At 40.4% G+C, this 22,459-nt stretch overlaps 3 protein-coding genes and 1 long non-coding RNA gene across 5 annotated transcripts; 2 read left to right on the top strand and 2 right to left on the bottom strand.

Moving 5' to 3' along the window:
- Window positions 1–295: 295 nt before the first annotated feature.
- Window positions 296–11,878, bottom strand: LOC139105214 (short stature homeobox protein 2). Its single transcript, XM_070661566.1, has 5 exons — window positions 11,707–11,878; window positions 10,717–11,103; window positions 5,549–5,782; window positions 5,006–5,444; window positions 296–4,748 (listed from the first exon to the last, which is right to left on the bottom strand). Exons 1-4 carry the CDS (start codon window positions 11,876–11,878, stop codon window positions 5,077–5,079), a joined length of 1,161 nt encoding a protein of 386 aa, XP_070517667.1. The 3' UTR covers window positions 296–4,748; window positions 5,006–5,076.
- Window positions 11,879–13,872: 1,994 nt separating this feature from the next.
- On the bottom strand, window positions 13,873–15,800 carry LOC139107308 (uncharacterized). The gene is made up of 3 exons (XR_011546495.1): window positions 15,535–15,800; window positions 14,594–15,349; window positions 13,873–14,367 (listed from the first exon to the last, which is right to left on the bottom strand). It is a non-coding gene; the product is annotated as an uncharacterized lncRNA (long non-coding RNA).
- A 619-nt stretch (window positions 15,801–16,419) lies between these two features.
- On the top strand, window positions 16,420–19,519 carry Mccc1 (Methylcrotonoyl-CoA carboxylase 1). 2 transcript variants are annotated; one of them, XM_070664317.1, is made up of 9 exons: window positions 16,445–16,590; window positions 16,722–16,788; window positions 16,851–17,235; window positions 17,369–17,703; window positions 17,778–18,074; window positions 18,175–18,384; window positions 18,468–18,962; window positions 19,041–19,226; window positions 19,289–19,519. In XM_070664317.1, exons 1-9 carry the CDS (start codon window positions 16,475–16,477, stop codon window positions 19,397–19,399), a joined length of 2,202 nt encoding a protein of 733 aa, XP_070520418.1. In that variant the 5' UTR covers window positions 16,445–16,474; the 3' UTR covers window positions 19,400–19,519. The 2 variants fall into 2 exon arrangements, with proteins under 2 accessions (XP_070520428.1, XP_070520418.1); XM_070664327.1 differs by lacking the exons at window positions 16,445–16,590; window positions 16,722–16,788 and adding an exon at window positions 16,420–16,437.
- Window positions 19,520–19,831: 312 nt separating this feature from the next.
- On the top strand, window positions 19,832–22,445 carry LOC139107120 (transmembrane protein 209). The gene is made up of 8 exons (XM_070664445.1): window positions 19,832–20,020; window positions 20,114–20,239; window positions 20,309–20,607; window positions 20,700–21,023; window positions 21,093–21,223; window positions 21,358–21,684; window positions 21,790–22,011; window positions 22,086–22,445. Exons 1-8 carry the CDS (start codon window positions 19,974–19,976, stop codon window positions 22,212–22,214), a joined length of 1,605 nt encoding a protein of 534 aa, XP_070520546.1. The 5' UTR covers window positions 19,832–19,973; the 3' UTR covers window positions 22,215–22,445.
- Window positions 22,446–22,459: the final 14 nt, after the last annotated feature.

The raw sequence follows: 22,459 nt of genomic DNA, 5'->3' as shown, positions 1-22,459 counted from the left end.
AATTCCTTTTTTAAACAATTTTTATATATTTTTTTTCTTTTATTCTTAATGGCTTGCGTCAAGCTAGTGTCTATAGCATCAAGAAATAAGTGCATTGAAATTATACCGGCTTCAATTCTCACTTCATGCTGCGCTCGTTGTCTTGGTTCTCTGTGCGCTACGTGACATTTCATTCGAAATAAATCTTAACGAAGTACCGAGCACCGTTGCGAGTCTTCTCTTAATAAGATCTGTCCATCCTAAACTTATTTCGATTTTGTGGCAATTTCTTTTTCATTTTTTTTTTATTTTTTCAAGATCCAATAATTGCGTTACTCATTTAAAATTATTCTGTATAATTATTTTGCATTTCTTTGTAATTTCTTTTTCAGATTGCACAATATTCTCTTTTTATAATTAGTTATGCGACAGTTATACGTTTTTTTTTTGTAAAAGTTCTCACATATAATATAAACGATATAATTTTGCAAATACATTTACGGTAAGTAAAAATTAATAATTATTTATATTATGTATGATAAATTTTTAACTATTATTGTATCGTGCTTGCCATCATCTTTAAAAGTTAATTGTGAAGTTCCATTGCTTTACATTATGATTATAGCTCACAAAGTCTGTTTTTACTTATCCGTTTTATTGCAGCTTTTGGAATATCGTTGTCTCGAGAGGAATAGAAAACGACCTTCGATTCCAGTATTCTGCAACGTTATTTCCAGTTCAAGCGCTATCGAGGAGATAACGATCTCGCGTTACAAATGATCGAAGCTGTCCCGGAGGAACGATTCGGATCGGTGAACACGGGACACGCTCCGTGTCCTACTCGCTCGTGTCCCGTCGAACACTCCCCCCGAGTGAGCTGTAAAAGCGTATCTGCGCGGGCAAATAAAACGGTATCGTATCCCGTACAGCATACCGGGTATACGGTGAACCGGCTTAAGTGATTGCTTCTCTTCATTAGAGCTTCGAGTTCGCTTCTCTCTCTCTCTCTCTCTCTCTCTCGCGAAGTCGAAGTTGAGGGACAGGTGTGGTAATGGCCCGTATCCGAGCTCTCGCTTAACCCACCCCTGCCACCGTCAGTCGATTTAGCTTCCTACCACCCTCTCGTCCCTACGAGCCATCCTCTAGTACCTTGGAACTATTACGCGAATTGATTCCGCATCGGATCTGCCCGGAGGGGCGGAAACTCGCGTTTAGCTCCTCGTTTCCTCCACTTTTTCGCCCCTCCCCCTCTCTCTCTTTCTTTCTACTTTATCGCTCTTCTTTTCTTATCGCCGGCGCGTGACCACCCTCGGTCCATTTGCGTGCATCTCGCCCTGTCGTAAAAGCGTGGACTGCATTCCCCGGATTATCGGCTCCCATCGAGCTCGAACGGCGTTCGTGGTATCGATGAGGGTATCGTACGCGAATAATCGCACACAAATTAATTCAGTAGACACAGTTGAAGTTCTCAGTATAAATAGATGGCTACGTTTAGGACTGGTCTTCCACCGTTTTATAAAACATGTAACTGAAAGAACGATTAAGAATTCAGTTTACATAATGAAAAGTAAAACCAAACGTTTATAAGTTATTAAATAAATTAAAAGCGCAAGTATCTACCAGTAATTTTCGAATTAAAGTTCCACTTTTAGACGATACAATCTCTCCAGATAGAATTGTAATTAATTTGCCCTGTCGTTATGGTCTGCTTGATTGAACGTATTTCGAAACGTTAAGAAAGATCGACGGCGATCTTGGTGGTAATTTCTCTCGCGAGATAAACAGCATCCAGCAGTAGGTCTCTGCAATATCTCGATTTACGGATAGTTGGTCGGCGTATACACCAGCCACGCGCATCGCATTAAATAATAATGTCAGTGATTGCTGTTGGGTGCCCGCCGAGGCGAACTGCAAGCTACAAGAACGGCGAGGAGAGTATGGCAAAGGGGAAATAGCAGCGAAACGGAGAAGACGCTGCTGCCTTTACACCCCCGCCAGATATATCATCGCCTGGCAGTTATGTGTGTCATGAATTTTAGATTATCCTTGGATTAGATTAAGGCACGCGGGGGTCGGAAGAAGCAAGCGGCCCCTTGGCCCGCCAGTCAGTGCGCGGGGCTGAATTATTTCCAAATCTCGCGCAGCATCCATTCCACCCCGACCCCTCGATCGTACCGTCGGAATTACAGGATTGATCTGTTGCCGCGAGTTTTTCGCCGATGATCCGACTGGGCATTAAATAAAATTCCAACGGTAGTCCTCAAGCTGAACTATAAAGCGATTTAACATTAAAAGATATATAATCGAATTAGATTTGAAAATAATATTATTTTTAAATAAGATAATTATTATATTAAAAATATTTTGTTTCAGATAGAAGCGTAGAGAATTATTTTGATCTTAGAAATACCTTTTTTTTTTCTTTTAAAGTAATTTTACTATACTATTATTTTTACCTTAAGCAACGTCTTCAAGATATCTCTCTTTCCCCCATGCATTTCTCGATTATTCCTAGTTTCATCCCCTCTGAGGAGAAGAGGGGCGGAGATAATTGATGATGGTAGCTGGTTTTCGCGGGACATTATATCGCAGTTACGAGTTTCTGTTCCCCACTCGCGCGCTACGAATGCGCAATGTGCGAACAACAGGACCTCGCCATAGTGGGGAGAATATCCCGGGGGTGGTTTCCACCTTTTGCTGGCCCACGTGACCCCAGCCAGACAAACGACGGCCAATTTACGAGCAATAGAAAAAACTTCTTAAAACTCGGATTAAAATGAGCGAAGGGGTGAGAGAGGAGCATCCCTCGGCGCCCTCCGAATTATCCCGCGGATACGAGAGGGTTTTATTTTATTCTAGAAAACGTTATCGGGGATGGAAGGACGAGCACGACCCTTGGCCCTGGCCTTGCGCTTGTATTATCTCCCTATCTCTGAATGAGGCAGAACATCATTATTTTCACCGTAAGTCGAATGTAGTCAAGCGTTACTTCTAGTTTTGTTTATTGCTATCATTGTAGTGATCAATGGATAACGATAATTTGATTAGACTCATCTTTATAGTGGTCCGCTCGAAAAACCTAAAAAAAAAATTAAATATATTTAAATAAATAAAGAAAAAATAAAAATGTTTCAATAAAAGCACTTTTTGACCATTAAGATTTATATAACTAAGATTTAAATAAAATATATTTAATTTTAATGTATATGCAACAGTTAATTGACGGTATTTTAAATTAAATGTAAAAATTTAATGTCGGTTTAAGAGACCGTAATTCACTCTCGCAGAGTCAATCCTGTGGCCGTAAAGCGACCGAATTATGGGCTTTCCTATTTTATATACAACGCCTATAAAAAGTTCAGGGTGTATGGGTCGTACGTGTTGAAACGCTCACTGTACGCCGGCGTTCTTTTTAATTAAAGTCGCTAATCAAATCACGGCCACGCGACATTGCTTCGACCTATCGACGCACGCGGATGAGACGATAACGACGCCCCGGGGATGGCCGGAATAAATCTGTGCTAACGCGATTACAACCCTCTTCCGAGATGCATGATTAATTTATCGACGAAAACGCATTGGAAGACATCGCGATTTAATATAGCGGTAAATTTCGGAAGAGCGTTTTCGATAATAAGTATTAATATGTTTCCGTGTTACGTGTAACAGTAATATTTGACGCTCTTCCTTCTCTCAACGTATTTTCGTATTCGTATGGTACAAAGCCTCGTAATTTACTCTCGTTAATGAATAGATGAGAAACTAAGATTCGCGTCTCGTGGAGATAAGTCAAACGAATTTACCGAATACGAGGAGCGTGTGACTTCGGAAGCGCCTCATCCTCTTTTCTGAGGGCAAGGGGTTCCGGGACAGTAACGGCGCCCCGGGGACGACCAGAGTAACGCGATTACGCGGCGTGGCACTGGCACACTACGGCATGGCATGGCCACCGAGCGGTTCGCCGGCTTGATTTATCCGCGTAGCCGCGCGTTATTGCATTAGCGCCCCGACGGCGATGCTGTCCGCCGTCCCCCGCTTGCTCGTTCGCCGGCGACGAACGCGAGAAATCGTCCGGCGTCCGTCCACCCGCCCGTGAATCATCTACGAGAGTTATGTCTTCCAAGCCGCTGCCAGGACGCGGCGATCTATAATTCCTACCCGCGGTTGGTCAGCGATCCTGGCGCGTCCCGGAGTTTCCCGTACATTTCCTGGTAGACTAATATTGCTGATAAGAACCGCTGCGACCAAAATCCACCCTTGATAACGATACACAACTCCGTTCATAAAAACAATTAACGATCTGAACGTTTACAATCTATCAATAATTAATAAAATAAATGTAACGCACCTTGACATCCTGAATTTCCACATCGGCAAATATCACTGACGAAATCTGTTTAAATGTATCTTTACACACGTGAGCATACCACAAAACTGGTTAACTTCCGCTTCGAACGAACGCTCGCTAACTTGAGATGAGAACTGGTTCAAGAATTGTTGATGATAAACTTTACATTAATGCGTTGCCCTCCTTAGTCGTCGGTGTTGATTAAACTTCGGTTTTACATCACAGTTCTTCGACACAAAATACGCTAATCGAGATTGCAAGCGAGACTCTCGACTTTGTATACATTATGTATGTTACATGCTTCCCGTCGCACATCTTTTTTACATATTTAATGTCCTTTGTACTTCTCAGACTCTTCGGCACGTCGCGGATGAAGGGATGTACGTGTATCACTTTTAATACTCTATATGCGACAGAGTTCCTGCTCAAAATAACAACTCGTGTAATTTTTACGTGTAATAAACAACTTGCAACATTTCTAATATTAGAATAATACAGAGCTAATAAAAAAAAAATTAATTAAAACGTTTTATCTTGGGCGCAATATTTTTCTTATGATATTCGAAAGTTTAAAACACTGCGCTCACAATATCAGTTCACTTCTAATCTTTTTTTTTGCTTTGTTTTAGTCATACTTTGGCGAGAGTACAGATCCTCTCCAAACTCGAATGTACTCACCGTCAGGACAACCGCATCTCTTCATCCCCGTCGAATTCCTTCTTCGTCCAAGACGTACCATGCCGCAGATCTTACGCGGGCCTGTCGAGCCCTAAGGCCTCCTGGTGCCGTCTGGCTTTCAGCCTAAGATCGGCGATACTGCTATTCTTCGATCGAGCCGCCGCAGCGGCCAGCGATGCTGCTAGACTCAGCGGATGAGGATGACCGGCCGACGGTGCCGGGGGTGGCGGCGGTGGCGGTGGCAGACAGAAAAGACCACCGGCCGCCGCGTAATGCAATACTGCCGGATCAAAAGCTGATCCCACCGTGACATTTGTAACAGCTGTTCCTTGCATTGGTGGCGGATGTAGCCTGAGGGCTGGCAGATAAGGCGCGACTCGACACGGCTCCAAAGTCGTCGGCGGGCTGCGCGGTGCCAAGACCATACTCCCAGCGACTCCTGTAAAAGGTAATTTAATTAGAATCGATCAAATCTCTCAATTACAATATGGGGGGAAAAACAGTTCACTCTTTAATTACGTTACATTCGCAATAATGCGTTACCTTTGTGCAATTGGCTCTCGTGTTTGCGACACTTGGCGCGTCGATTCTGGAACCACACTTGTACCCGCGCCTCGCTGAGACCAAGCCGCTGGCTCAGTTCCTCCCTCATAAACGCATCGGGATAATGCGTCTCGTCGAAGAGCCTTTCTAACTCGGCCAGTTGCTCAATGGTAAAGTTCGTCCGCGATCTCCTCTGCTTGCCGTTGCCACTTCCGTTATTTCGGCAATTGGATCCTACAAATTAATTATCACTTAAATAAATGTAGAAAAGTGTTTCCTTAAAATTGTTAAGAAATAATTATATATTTCTCGCATAAAGATTTTTTAGATTACGACGTAAAGTGATATATTATTACAACGTGAGTTTCCTCTTGTTAAGGAAATGCCTTTGATAAAATAGAAATTATGAATGCCATGAGTCATCGTCGGAGATGTGCAGCGAGTAACAGGAAAGTTTTCGTCGCGCGATGATTAATTCACAGGGACAAATGCGCGCCGCGAGCCAGAACGACTGGGCCGGAGCGACCGATGCTACCAAACTGATCTTTGCAGATCGTTCACGGGCCATTTCTTTCAGTCTGGGAGCCATCAACATATATCTCGCCACCTTATGAGAATCTTATTCAAATCAAGATGACGGTCGGCATTCCTAATTGGATGACATTAGACGAGAGTATCTCGCGGAAGGAAAACGCGACAGTTATTTCTTTCAACAAGTTCTACGGAAGAGCTATAAAAGTAAGGGGAGTTCGATTCGTGCAGCGCGGCGCAGAGTTTATCAATGCGTACAACCGCTGTGTTGAATCGTTGTGTAGAAGTTCGCGAGATTGCATCGGGAGCGCATCTTCACGCGGAAGATTCCATCGGACAGATGCAGAAAGGCGAAGAAGGTGATTAAGGTGAGAGGGTACCAACTCGCTTTCCCCCCCCCGTCTAACAGAGAAGGTAAGGATGACTAACGACCCGGTATAAGACTGCGTAGCTCACCACTTTGCTAAATTATATAAATCACATCCCCTTCGTCAAGGGCTCTTACGCGAGACACTTAATCCACCTCTGTCTCCCCCTCCTTTCCTCGTGACGCGGCCCTTCCAAGTTTCCTCGCCTCCTTCTCGTCGGCAACACCTCGAAGAGCCGTAGTACCGTAGTTACTTTACATTAAGCGACCATTAATTAAATCGTATGGCCGTTAATTATCCGAGCGTCTCTCTAACTCGCGGCGATGCTTGCGGCCGTTCCATACGACACGCTAAGAAAGTTTTTCACCTCGTAGCATCTTTCCGTCTGTCTTTCAGAATAATTTTCCTTTCTCTATTCAAAATAATTGCATCCATACTTTTTCATATTAATAACTTTTCATAAGAGTTGAATATTATAAGCTACACTAAATTATCATACTTGGATCTAATTTATTCCTATGTTATTAAGCAGTTCCAGAATAGTTAAAAAAAATCCGATGATTATCTTTGAATTTCACCCGTTGATTCAAGGGAAAATGTATTATACGCAAACGAGAGTCGAGGAGCCGTGTAAATTGCGTTTTTTTATCGTGGAATATTCTGCGGTGTCGCTTTCCACGGATAATAGAACGGCCGTACGATTTATCCGGAAACGGAAGCAAAAAACGAGACGCGCTATGCAGTCTACGTCCGTTTGCAAGCCGGCGCGATCGCCATGCAGCATTGCGTACGGCGTACGGCGCTTTAATCAATTAGCGCATATCCACGTAATCTAATCTGAGCCCTAGGCAGGGTGTGTGGCCCGCATCCATATGTACAGCGGTGGTTTAAAACCACCTCCCTCCTGTTCTCCAAAATAACTCGCGCGGTTTTCAACGCCCCTCGTCCGCACATTGTTAGCATAACCCACGACGCAACACACGCGCGTTGTCGCAGTCATTAACTCGAACGCGCCAGTCGTTTATTCCCGTATGTATTGTAGCAGCCAGGGGTGAAAATCGACGTTATTTGAATTCGTAGTTAATCTTCTCATTTTTCATAAGCATTACTTTCTGAAAAGAGAATATAAAGGTAAATTAATATGAGAACATAGCTCACGCTTACGATTTAGCTTTGCATATATAATTTTTATAATTTAATAAATTAAGCAGAATAGTTTTTACAAACCTTTATGCACGGATCTCTCTGATAAAATTAATAATAAAAAAAAAATAACAATTAAAACATCTCGGTACTAAAATGTATTAGTCGTTAATGTTAACGTTTAGCAATCGAAATTCTGGGATTCATAGTATCTTCCCATAACACGTTTCTCTAAATCCACTTGGGCAAACTACCTGAGTATATCCCGAGCGTCTCGATCCGAGGTGCAAAATCGTAGTTGCTGAACGTTATCCGATACCTTGTAGAGATCGAGACGGCGAGAGAGATTCCGCGGGTTGAAGAGGGAAACAGATAACCAAACCCTGCTACTGGAAAACCCAAAGCAATCACACTCGGACGCGAGGGGTCACTAATTCAATTACTAAGAGCGCTGCCCTCTTGGCCTGATCCAGTTAAGCCACCCCCGAAGAGCTACCCCCTGGACCGACTACCACCTTTGGCTATACTATTTTTCTCCCTACAAACGAGCCGAGATATCACGGCCATTAGACGTATAAAAGCGTCGTCGTATCCCACGTAGCCGCTGCATATGGCACATAAATACGCAAGAAGCAAAGGGGAGTTAAGGCATACAATCACTTATTGCTTAATGAACCAAAGTGGCCCGCGTGCCGTTCGTACCCTCTGGGAAGTTGAACCCTTTGTCACATAATTCTTTCCAAATCTCAGGACAATTACAGATACTGTTTAATACTGCAAAAAAAAAGAAACATTTTTTTTAAATTAATTATTTAACCCTTCCTTCAATAGTCTATAATTTAAACTAATTAAATTATCAAGCTTAAATATTTTACTCTATCTTGTTACAGCCTGCGTATCATTTTCCTAAGTGAAAGTACCTAGATACTTTCCTGTTCTATTTGCCTGAATAATTGAAAGCTACAATTTATCATTTTTGTATCGCGACTTATCGCGGAAACGTTTTGCGAGAAGTTAGGACGTAAATATGAAGGGAGCTCTGTTATTCTCTCTCTCTCATTTTTCCTAAAGTAGCGGCCGCGCACCCTCCTATCATACTTCAGGAAACTCGCGCCCCAAGTGCCATAAATATACGTACGAGCGCACGAGCCTTTGACCAGCGGTCAAGCACCAACACTTACGGCAATCGCGGAAAAACACGGGCGACTGAAGACCGATGGGCGCGCGCGCCACGCTAAATCGTCGGAAGAAGCGAAATGTGCTTTGGAGTATCGCATTGCTGGAAGTGCTCGTTTCTGAAAAAGCTGCAAGGTTTGTGATGATATCATTTACAGAAATTTAACTTGAGGAAGTATCTATGAAATTCCCATGCATTTCTGATTAATATAAAAACTCAGAATGCTAATAAAAAAAGCATAATATGTGAGAAAAGATGCGATTCTCCAAGTCTCATTATCTAACATTATTATAATTTCAAAGACTTCATTAATTCGAATTCGTCAAACATTTAACTTATTAAAAACCATCGTTTTCAAGTAACAATCTTACAAACGTAATAAACGTCGATTGTTATAGAAACTGTGACCGCAATTTAATCTTCGCGTGTGGAACGTACGTGAGCTATACGGCGATTTAATTAATGTAGCGTAAGAGGATCGTACGGAAGCGATCAACGCCTGCAAGGTGCATTAATATTTATTGCTTCACGCCCTTTCTGGTACGCTGTGCGTCCCCCTTTCTCCCCCGGTCGGGCTCCTGGGCGAATATTTACGGTTTTACTTTCGCGGCCGCGATGGCTGCCGGCCGGGTAGATTGCTTTTTGATTTGCGCTTAATCGGAAAAAGTTATGGGCTCTCGAGAGATAGGCGAGCTGCCGGTGGTGCTGCAGCCAGCACCCACCGCGCTTCTCGTCGCTCTCCACCGTTTGGGGGGCGTACACACAACTAACGCGGCGGCCCGCATATTAAACCATAAATTCATGGCGCCGCGTCCTGCCCGCTCGGCTCGTTCGAGTTATCGCGCAGAGAAATGTGCGTGGCGTTACTTCAACGCCGCACGCTTTTTATAACGTGATCGTCGTCGATTCGACCCTTCGTTCTCCGCCTCATTCGTCCGCCTCGTTTCCATTCGCTCTCCCTCGTTATTCGCGCATGCGATAGTTTCGTCGCGCTGTGCACAACCCAGTTGCTCCATGGCGATTGACCGATTGCTACAAAATTAATTTACAGAATTTAGCAAACTCGTTTGGAAACAATGTTTGAGGTGAAGTTGAAGCGACATTGAGGCAAGTGATTGCCGGTTAATGACAGATCAGGCCGACGGATATGAACTGTTAACTTATTGAGAGATAAATAATAGAATTTTAATGAAGAAAGTGTCGGTGCTATTAATTATCTGCAATTTAATCTAAAATTTCAAACAAAAAATAATTGCAAATTTTCAATTTTTTGAAAAAACATAATTTTTTTACGTGAATTTTTTACATAAGACTTATGTGCAACTTCAAATAGATTTCAAACGTCGAAAAATAATAACTCAATCCAAAAATAATCCTTGCAAATCGATTCTTGTAATAGTTGATTTTGTTAAAGATACTTTCCGCTTGTCAGAAAGAAGGCGGCGAGAAAATCGATGTAATTTCATCTTTCAGTGCTCGGCGGAGCGAATGTTTTATCGAAGATGACTCGGCTCGTGAGCGAAATCGCCGATCGGGTCGCCGATCGTTACATTGCGAACGGTCAGCTATTCCCAATCACTTGTGAGCTTTATTGGACGACGGCCTGAATTATAAACGAAGATAGAATCCCTCCGGTGCTACGACTTCGATGCCACCACTAGGAGGTTTCTGACCTCGCACTCGTTCGCACGGCAATCGCAAACGGGCTGGTCGTAAGAAATGCCGATCAACCAAAATCAAAGTTGACATCGCACAGCCAAAGCAGGCGTAAAATGAGATATAAGTCTGGGAACGGATTTTGGAATCTAAATTCGATTAAGCAATCATGAATACGGTAAGTAAAAAAAATCACTACACTTCACATCTATAATAAATATGTAATGTCGTGCAAATTAATTTTCATTGTTCATATTACGCTTAATATATCATATTTTTTCGTGGCTACTCACCCTTAATGGAGTCCTCTTGACTCTGTCCACTCGACCTTGTAACCTGTGACGACGCCTTGGACGTCTGATCGTTGGATGATATAAGAGTTTTGCCTCGTTCGCCCTCGTTCAAACTTTGACTTTTCAATTCGATGCAATTTTCCGGGCTAGGTGACCGATCTCTCGATATAGGCGGTGGCGAGGGGGTGCATCCAAGCAGTTTGCGAACTGACAACTTCAGCTCGGGTGTCTTCAAAGGTGGCAGACTGTCCGCAGTATCCTGGATGTCCTTGATCTTGGCCGTGACGGAGAGATCCTCTGGTTGCAGCCGGCCTTCCGGCGACGGCGGTTCCTCAATACTTCCGCTCGTATCAACGATGCTAGTCGTAGTCTCTTGTGCCGCTTCATCTAAAAGGTTTCGTCTTGTAATTGCTTTTGGATTATCTTGATTTTTAAGAAACGCGAAAAAAACGCTGGCGATTAGGTCGATTCGTAAGTGATTATAATTTTATCAATAAGCACAGATACTTTTAAACGTAATTTCTGTCTCTATAATAATGCGTTACATAAATTTATATTAATTAAAAAGAAGATAGATTGCGTATAAAAAAAAAATAGATATAAACAGCATGGTATCTCCAGCATTCACAATTTTTTAGAAACCACAATAACACAAATCTAGTCCAACTAATTATGCTATATAATTTTACATAACTTCCACTATAAATTTCTTCTTAATAAATCCTGGATCAATATAATTCATTTACCTACTGATACTGATCACTAACGGATTTTAACACAGAACACGCACGAATCGACCTGACTCGCATCGTAAAATTTCTTTCAATCTAGCACAATTATGGCCACTATAATTTACATCAAAATTGATCATTAAAGTTTTATACGAAAGTTTACGTGCACTTCATTGATCGATACGGTTTCAATAATCGATTTTCAACTAGACATCGATAGATTAATATTATCACAATGCAGCAAGATTATTACACATACGGCGGTCACCATCGTCCGCGATATGATCACCGATGAGATGCGCGACACTGAGCGTTATCCTGCCGCCGGCGGCTGCCCTGCATCCGGTGACAGCTTCGACGTTCGTCGCAGCCGCCACCGCCGCCGCCGCGTTGTCGAAGCTTTTGGAGACGAACTGGGCAAGTTGCTCCATCCTCACGGTTATCGGGGTGACTCTCGCGCGCGACGTCGCGCCTCGGCACCGACGGCACTCGCCGCCGCCGTCGCGAGAGAGTCGTCGCCGGGGAGACACGTCGACGGGAGGCACATCCCGACGTCGGCGTCTCGACGCCACGCGTCCTTCAGGACGCCATTCGGCCGCCGGCCAATCCGCACGTGGATGGGCGTGATGGAAACGCCCCGCGGTGAATCTCCCACCTTCCTGTCCTGGTCGAAACCTGACCCGGGGCTCGCAACCCCTCGTTCTCTTGTGGGAGGCAGGCACGATCTACCCCCAAACCGAAGCTCATTAGCATTTGCACCCGCTTTTCCGCCCGCCGCGGAAACACTCGCGGCGAAGCTACCCCTCGCCTCTGGCCGAAGGGTAGGACGCTACTCGGCGACTATTCTACCATCCCCTGTCCTTTTCCTTGCCCCGTGCGACCGCCAGGGCCGCTGTATTTACCTGGAGGCAGAAACAGGCTGCCACCGCCGCCGTGGGCACGCGGTAATTAATCCCATGCTCTCCGTGGTTGAGGCTCCTCCTTTTTGTCTGGTCTCGTTATCGGTCGTCAGATCATCGACTTTCTGCGCCAGATCTGAAAAAAAAGGTACTTTATAAAGACGCTCGTGAATTTCGAACGCGTTATCTGCTTTTTAATGAATTTTTAATAATGCAGACACAAATTGTAATTTAATTACAAAACTATGTGTCGCATAAATCGTTTCTCCCTTATTTCATTCTTAAGACAGCCACTCCTCGGCTTATTAAATATAAAAAAAAATCTGCAAAATGTATAAGTTATATAATAGAATCAAATTAATTCATCTAATATTTTAACATAAAATTATAGATTGCATTCTTTTGTAGAATTGCTTGTAATCTCATAAAGATACTAATGTAGTTACCTTTATTATAAATTATGTAAACGAAGATATATGGGCAGGATCTCATAGAAGTTTTCAGACAGAAGTAAATCTGAAAAAGATAAAGATGCACATAAAGCGGCCCTGCATGTTACACGTGACAAGCGCATTTCTTCTGTCACATGCTGCCTCACTCCCTCAGTTCCTATATATTTCTCCGTTTCAATATCCACTTCTTTTCTCACCAGTAACATTCTTTCTCTCTTCCTTTTACCTTTTGTTCTCTCCTTATCTTTCTTTTCGACGATGCGTAAGTGAACTCACAGAGCCGTCAGGATGATGTACGTCGGCTCGACGTAAATTCGATTTCGTTCTTGCCAATCTCGATTTCTCAAGCAGCAATTTATCGTCTTCAATAAAATACGTCGCGTTTGTTGCACCAGTCTCGCCGGAAATGACATCCAATATTCGCTGCCTTCCATCGGTAAATCTATATCGTTTAGCACGATATTAAATCTACCAGAGTTGTTCTCTTTCGCGAACAGCGTTGATACTCCGTAGTTCTCTCCTCGCGTTAGGTGTATGCGACCCTGGAACATGTGCATCATGTTTGTCGCTGCCAAACTCGGCAATATTTAAATGGGATTGCGTTTGGGGAATGTAATTACTCGGGCTACTAGCAGACTCCACGTTGTCGGTCCGCTTTACAGGATATAACCGAACCGGAAGCGAGAATGATAAAAGCTGGTCGAAAAGTATGAATAGATATACGAATACATTTAAACAAAATTTGAAACAGGTAATACTTTCAATATTTGATTCTTTTTTCTTTAATTTTAAAGTTTAAGTCATTGCAATAAAAAAAAAGTTCTGTTTCAACTTTTAATTAAATATACTAAGTTAAGAATCAACTAAAATTAAGTAAAGATAAGATTAGAATAGCGTTTCAATAAAAATATCAAAATTTACGTTAAAAAAAATACGTTTGAGATGTCGACATTTTGCAGCACTCTCAAAATCGATTGCGCTAATTAAATGAATATAATTGATGGCGCGCGATAAACAACAAGATAATGAACGAAATGCGAGTAGAAAAGTCGGCGCGTGTACATTACTGGAAACGCTTGTGCTTCTCAATTTCCGGGAGATGAGACGGTGACAATGGGAATGCGCGAGGACACCCCGTGCAAACGATGAGAGGACACCCTCGCTTCACCCTTACAGAGAAAGAGAAAGAGAGAAGGAAGGAGGGCAGAGAAGGGAGAATGGCACATCGACGTGGACGAGGGTAAACGGGATGAAGAGAGGGGCAAAATGCCGGGAGTGCGGCCTATAACGCAGGCAGACGGAGCCAATCAGGGCGCAATGCGATTACCTTAACGAGAAATCCGATTACTTATTCATTCGCCTAACTCGAAATCAGTTTAACTAATCGTTTAATTCGGTCGCTCTCGCTACCAGCCCCTCCGGTCGGTTCCAGCCTTTGGAGCTCCCCAGTCTCGGAGAAGAGGAGTGCAGACGCCGCGCGATGTCGGTGAACGGGGGACTTCGGTGTACCAGGGACGTAGCGAACTCACGTACAGCATCATCCGAGACAATAGACATACACTGCAGCTTCTGAAAGAAATTAAATAATTAAATTCCTTTCAGTTTACATCCCGATGTTTGATCGCAATCATATCTTGTAAAATCAGGCAATTTCTATCTGTAAAAACCGCTGAGAATTCATAATCTCGTTTCATTTAATATTTTCCATTCGATTAACGTATCTGCCTTGAGACAGTATTAATTGCAGAACAATTTATAGAATTATTATGCTTCTATGGGGTTCATAGGTTCTTACCATGTCCATATTTAATGTAACTGAAAATATATCATTGAGCAATTACGATTTAAAGATGCTATTCGCAGGGACACTTCTGAAAACTTTACATTCGCAGACGACACCCATTTACGTCAGCTTCCAGGGCCCTTTCCAACCCTTAATCCATCTCTGAGTTCCGGTCCACCCCTAGGCTCGCGTAGACCACGCACACGCGTGCCTGAGCATTCCACGCGTACACATTCGAGCCGAACGCTTTAGATAGAGATGGGCAATGCGGAGCGAAGGAGAGGGCTCATTCAATTCAATTACGTAATGAATTGTCGTGTCTTGAGTAAACACCCTTCCTCGCCGCGACTTGCCGGTAGAAAATTCAGGGCGGTATCCACGGCACCCCCCTTTCTATCTCTCTCTCTCTCTTTCCCTCTGATTTTCACAAGGGGAGAGACGGGATAGTGGTTTAGGTAAACCAAATCAATCTGGCACCGGCCGTACGAAATCTCCCCTTTTGTGCGCGCGTGTGCGGTTGTACCGCTCTGTGTGCACGCAAATCCGGATTTCCGTGTGGCGTCGGTGGTCCTTTACGTACGCGCGCGAAAGCGCGAACGTGCACGCATCCGTAAATGCAAACACGCGTGCGATAATGCGTGATTACGCGCGTATACTCGATTCTGCCTCGGTTTCGCACGCGAAATCAGGTATCCACAAAACACAGAGATCCCGGATCCATTCGATCTGCCTTTGTGTAACTTGTCTACAGGTATCTGCTCTTTAGTCCTGAGAAGACAAAAAAAAATTAAAAGCTACGTTCACAAAATTAAAAGATTTTTATTTATTAATTTACTATTAAATATATACAACACCCCAGTAAACACAATAATTATACATGTAACGTACATGTAATATTATGCTTGCTGGGATATATATAATTATTATCAAATCAAATAGTTATTTTTACTTACATTATTACAATTATGCTGATTAGTTATTCGAAAGTATACCAAATTCGTCAACGTATTCTTGGATTCATTTAAATAAAAACTTTAATTTAAATAAGTCTTTAGCTCCTAATTCATTCTTTGAATCGAAATACTAATTGGCCTATGTAACAATGCTGTAGACTTTATCTTGTCTTCTGTCTATAAGAGCAGTATCAATAATCCTGTTCTCTCAGAATTAATCGAAACGGCTCGGTCGACAAAGGTTGTACAAGGATTTGCAGGATCATCAGGCTAACTCAAAGGAGCCAAATTAGTAACGGTGCCAACCAAATTAACGCTTGGGACAAACAACTGCTTTGATATACCGTAATTTTGTGCCTAACTCGGTTAAGAAATCACGTCCAAGTCTCTATAAGTATTCCTCTATCCTCCTAGGCATCTCTCACGGCAAAACGCATCTTCAAAGTAATCGATTTGTATTGCCTCGATGACTTTCTTCTCGCGGTCCCCTACAACGATCAATTAGGATCTAAAATAGGATTCATCGATGGCTGCCATTTCCAGAATGTAAGAAGAGGTTCGAGAATAATGATAAAGGAAATAATCAAATTAATTACGACTATCTTCGTGACTCTCTAGTCGAAGCGACACCGGGACGCTACTGCTGGCGGGATACGGATTGCGATCCTCGTAAGCATCGACCTCGAAGACCAGGACGAATTAAAATATCGGTAACAAACCTTCCCATCCAGAGATCCTTCCGTGCATTCGTAGCGAAAAATACGCAACGACAATGACGGAAGCCGGATCCGCCCTCTGACAGAATTTTTGCAAAACTTTTAACGGCTTGGCCGGTAATTTGCATAGCTAGACCGTCACTTTACCAGCTCTACAATTTGTTTTACTTTGGTTATCAGGTCAAAGGTGAGTGATTTGATGATAATAACAGTCATGTTAGCGTATGCATGTGTCCTTCCTTACAGCTGAACAATATGCGAAAAAATACGTTCGTACAATTGAGAAAATTCAGCTACTAGTTGCTCTGCCACATTATTATGCATTTGTGAAGCTGAAAGCGTAAGCCATGTATCATTTTGAAAAATTGAAAACAGTATTTTACAAGCAAGTAGCACGATATATATTTTTTTTTAATATTATATGTATGCTATTTTAATTGAATATTAATTATCGTATCGACACAATTATAGGAGCCAACTAATTTTGTATGTCCGAAATTTACATCAGTCAGCTCTAAAAATCAACAAGATCAACAAAGTTAGTTTCTCATACAATTAAGTAGTGCTCAGGAGATGCTAATTTATCAATTTATTTTACAGATTTTGATAGCAAACCGAGGGGAGATAGCATGTCGCATAACAAAAACTGCAAAGAAGCTTGGTGTAAGGACTGTGGCAGTATACAGTGAGGCAGATAGAAATTCTATGCATGTGGAACAAGCTGATGAAGCTTACTGTATTGGTCCAGCTCAATCTAGTCAAAGTTATTTGAGACAAGACAAGATTTTATCAGTAGCCAAACAGGCAAAATGTCAAGCTGTGCATCCAGGATATGGATTTCTTTCGGAAAATACAGAATTTGCAGAGCTTTGCCAAAAAGAAAATATTATATTTATAGGTCCACCAGCCAGTGCAATTAGAGATATGGGTATAAAAAATACCTCAAAAGCTATTATGACAAAAGCTGGAGTCCCTATCATAGAAGGTATTTTATATATTTTTTCCATTATATATTTTTAATATTTTTATATAAAGATATTTATCTTTATATAAAAATATTAAAAATATATAATCTAAGAATCAAAATTATATTTTTCTAACATTTAATACTTTTGTAGGATATCATGGTGAGGATCAAAATAATGAAACGTTATTAGCAGAAGCCAGAAAGATTGGTTTTCCATTAATGATTAAAGCTGTACGTGGTGGTGGTGGGAAAGGTATGAGAATTGCACAAAAAGAGTCTGATTTTATTGAGGCATTGGAATCTGCAAGAACCGAGTCCGAAAAAGCTTTCGGCGATTCGGCAGTGCTTTTAGAAAAATATGTTACTGAGCCAAGGCATGTAGAAGTGCAGATCTTTGCTGACAAGCATGGGAATGTAGTTTATCTGTTTGAAAGAGATTGCTCTGTACAAAGAAGACACCAGAAAGTGATTGAGGAAGCGCCTGCTGTACGTATATATATTTTTTTTATCATTATCGCGATTTATTAAACGATGGAAAATTGATTTTTATTATGTTACAGCCTGGCATTTCCCAACAACTAAGACAGAAATTGGGAGAAGCAGCTGTGCGTGCTGCTAAAGCTGTAGGATACGTAGGCGCTGGAACTGTGGAGTTTATATTAGATCGAAATACTCACAGTTTTTATTTTATGGAGATGAATACGCGACTTCAGGTAGAGCATCCGGTCACCGAGGCAATTACCGGCTTAGATTTGGTCGAGTGGCAATTGAGAGTCGCGAGTGGTGAGGAACTCCCGCTTAAACAAAAAGAGATCAGTCTTAACGGCCATGCGTTCGAAGCCAGAATTTATGCCGAGGTAATGGCTTATCGTATTTGCGTGCTAAAAAATATATGTACATGTATAAATGCAAATTAATTTATCATCGAATGAATTTATCGTTATTGCGATATCACAGAATCCAAGGAATGGTTTCTTACCAGGAGCCGGTCAGCTTTTATACTTAAAACCTCCCGAATCAACGGATAACGTCAGAGTTGAAACTGGAGTACGCCAGAATGACGAGGTGTCTGTACATTACGATCCGATGGTAGCAAAATTAGTAGTATGGGGAAAAGATAGAGGCGAAGCTCTTAACGTACTTGTATCGAAACTCTGTGACTATAATGTAAGTAATACAATTTACGGTAAAAAAAACTCAATTTTATACAATATAGACTGTTCAACTGACAATTAAATTTTTATTTATAGATTGCCGGATTGGATACAAATATAGAATTTATTAAGGATCTCTGCGCGCATCCGAAATTTAAAAGCGGGGAGGTGCATACGGGATTTATTGAGGAGAATTTTGAACAGTTATTTCCTAAAATACAAACGTCTACTAGGGTACTGATACAAGGCACTCTCGCTTTGATACTTTACGAAGATGTAGAATCGTTGAGTATTTCCTTAGAGACAAATAATCCTTTTACTCCATTTGCTGTGGAAACAGGACTTAGATTAAATCATGTGTTGAACCGCACGTTTCTTTTCGATGTTGGGAAAGAAAGTAACACGATAGACGTGAAATATATCGAACCGGATGTGTACTGTATGAGAGTTAACAAATTAGGATCCTGGAAGAAAGTAACTGGAACCTTGAAGAAGACGGATGGTAGTTTAGAGTTAATTGCGGAAATTGACGGGATTATCACCAAAGCGCGAACGGTAAAACTTAACAACAAGCTGCACATATTCACGAAGGTAATTAATTAATTCTGTGATGTTTAATTAAAGCAATGCCACTTTGTACAAATTTTGTAAGATAATTTTCGTTTATAGGATCGTGAATGGCAATTGGTTATTCCAACTCCGAAATTCGTAAACGCGATTACGAACCAGGTGGAACAAAATCCGTATACGGCTTTAAGTCCGATGCCGGGCTTAGTTGATAAAGTTTTCGTTAATAAAGGGGATACAGTAAAAAAGGGCGATTCGTTGCTTGTTATCGTTGCTATGAAAATGGAGGTAAGTACATTAAATCGTTAATATCAATGCAATATAATCTAACTATATTTTTCTGCTTTCAGCATATTATTAAAGCATCTGTGAATGGAATTGTTGAAGACGTTTTGTGTTCTAAAGGTGACAACGTGGCTAAAAATAAGCTTCTTATAAAATTGGGTGAATTCCAAACGTAATACAATATATAAAATACATAAAGTGCGTAGAGCTTATAATTGTCGACTGATTATTGTTAAAACTATAAAACGATTTATATATTGTTAAATGTTTTTTTAATAAACTTTATTCGTGAAGTATTTTTTTCTTATCTTAATAAAGTGTATTTAATAGAATTTATTTATCGTGTTGAATATACTGTAAAATATTAATTTCCATGTGTCGCGAGTGAAATAATAGTTTTTAGTATATATTTAATTTTTATTTGACCGTGTTTTACTTTATTTTAAAATATATCTAATTTATTATTTAAATATATTACTTACTGCGATCCTCGATCTGTCGGTGATGGTTTGCAGTGAAGTTTCTTGAAACTTACAAAATTTTACTGTTACCTAATTGGTTCGTAATTACCAATCAGACAACGTTAAATTTTGTTAGTTTCGAGAAAATCCGCTACCGGCAAATCATTATTGGCAGCAGTTTCAAAACACGTTGTGAATTTAGGTACGTTAGTCAAACTAATTTAGCTGTTTATTTCAGAATTTCTAGTAATTACAATAATTACTTATTATTAACGAGTATTTATTTAATATGAGCAACTTTCATTCTTCTATGAAATGTATATCTCCCAACGCAAGGTAAAATTTTATTCAAAATTATTACGAGACAAGGTTAGAACGTACTTCTGAAAGCATGCTCTATTTTAAAACTGATAAAAATATTATTTTTAGAGTTTTAACGCCCAAGCCACAAGTGGAACAATTACTGGATTTAAGGCAAACTCAAAACAAAGCTCGTAACAGTATTATATGGTTTTTTATCAATACCACGTTGCTTAGCATCATTGTCTTTGATATGTAAGATTTCGTCTCTCAAACCGCATCTGAAACGATAACGTTTCTTACAAGTCTAATTTCGTTTTGTAGATTCTACGGCGGATTTGCATATAAGCCAATTTACTGGGTCGAATGGTGCTTGGCATCGATATTTGCTTTGAATGCCTTATATCACATTATACGATATTCTTGGGCAACTCTGACTTTGAAGTCAATTACACTTAATCCTAGACAACGGCCACTTTTAGGAGTCTTAGAAGATGATCCTTTATTTAAAGATGAGGTATCACAGAGGCAAACAACTCCAGAGCCAAGTCCCTCATTGAATTTATCTAGTATAAGTTTTAGCAGACGTTCAGCAACTCTTGGATCTCCAGTTTTAAGTGACAGTATGTAAAATATTTTTTTTTTAATTACATTATGGTTTAAATTTTATTATGTAAAATTTAACTTATATATTTGATTTTTTTTTCTTTTTAAGAGGATTATTCAGCAACAGTTCCATTTCTTAAATACAGTAATTTTGCATCTTCTAAAGCAACAGTATGCTCCAATGGATCACTCAATAAATCTACAAACGTTTCTTTAAATGGCAGCTTGACAAATGAAGATCTTATTCAAGATGAATGCGAACTCGAGAGCTATCTTAAAGAAGTTGAGCAACAAAGAAAATGTACATTGTCTACAAATGTTGATCAACCTTCTAATCTCTTGAGTTCTTTTTGGTCTCATCCTGCTACTCGAAGTCCCGGTGAAGTGTCACCATTGTTAAGAAGATGTGCTTATCAACTTGCACCTACAATAGGTAAATATTAAATTTAATCTTTTATATTTTATATTTAAATGTTTTTAAATTATTTATGTCGTTATTTAGATAAAACAAAAGCAACTAGCCCTGCAGAAGAAGGAAATTCTCCTAGAGGCACGTTTGGTGCCTTAGATATATGGAGAAAATATAGAGTAGACTCTAACAAAGTGAACGAATGGACTGCTAATCTCCGAATGGTTATTATTACGATATAAAACAAATAAAATAAGAATATAAAATAAGAATTGCTTGATTTAATATCTAAAATATTTAATATCTTGATTTAATATTTAAAATATTTAATATCTTGACTTAATATCTAATATTTTAGTGGCTCAGCAAAACGGTCGTCGAACGTGTAGCTTTCGAAATAGATAATATATGCGCAACGTTAGTACGTCATGGTTTGAGTGATTCGCAACCGGGCCATGTAGGATTAGATAGACTCAGAAAACTCGCACAAGCACAGTTTTTGGTCTGCGTAATTCCCACTCTGCCCATGTTGGTGCCCTTTCTGGAGCTTTGTAATAATCAAGAATACCTCGTGAAAAGAATAAAAACTCTTGCAAAGGGAGGATCTATGAGTGAATTTAAATGGAATGGCGGTGGGTCTCATAATGGTAAAGAGTGGGACTCCAGCTTACCAACGGATTCTGCAGTAAGTATATAGGAAATTATAAATTCTCTGTATCGAAAAAATTGTAATCGTTGTGGAAATTTTTACTGATTTTTTTTTCTCTTACGTACTTTGCACGGCTTACAGATAATAATGCATTTAATTTCGACCTATATGGATACACAATTGGAAGCACCTTTGGATCAACCGGACGCCAGGCCATTTACGTCGAGATATATGGCGAGATCTGGCATGGAACTGCCGCGAAATAAAGGCCCGATAATAGTCTGTCAATCTATAAATCCGCCACATTATAGTTTAGCGCTATCCGGCGATTCTCTACCGAGCGATTACGAAGAAGTACAACGGGTAACTAAAATTTTATAATACAGATATATTTATATTGCGTGTGTTTATTAATTTATACAATATTCATATTTTAGGGACGCAATAATTTGTTCCACACCCTTTTACTTTTTTTATACATAGTCAAGACGCGAGATCATGGTATGTTAGGACGAGTTAATGCAGGATCTTCTGGCATTAATATCCTGTGGGTGATAGACGGTTGAAATAATATAACTTTTGCTGTTTAACCGAGATAAAATAAAAAAAAAAGTGACTATTATATAAAATCAGGTTAGCATATACAATACTGCATTTATTAATCTGTAATATTTTGTACTGTTTGTATATAATATTAATCTAAAAAACACAAATTAGTAAAAAAAAAAAAAAAGGTTTATTGCATTTCGTATATGAATACCAATTATTTTTATTCTTGTTACGGATATTATATCCCTTATAAGATATAAAT

This window comes from Cardiocondyla obscurior, linkage group LG01 (assembly GCF_019399895.1).
Source record: "Cardiocondyla obscurior isolate alpha-2009 linkage group LG01, Cobs3.1, whole genome shotgun sequence".
Classification (NCBI taxonomy): domain Eukaryota; kingdom Metazoa; phylum Arthropoda; class Insecta; order Hymenoptera; family Formicidae; genus Cardiocondyla; species Cardiocondyla obscurior.
Note: the sequence above shows the minus strand (reverse complement) of the source record. Positions and strands in the feature narration are given on the sequence as shown.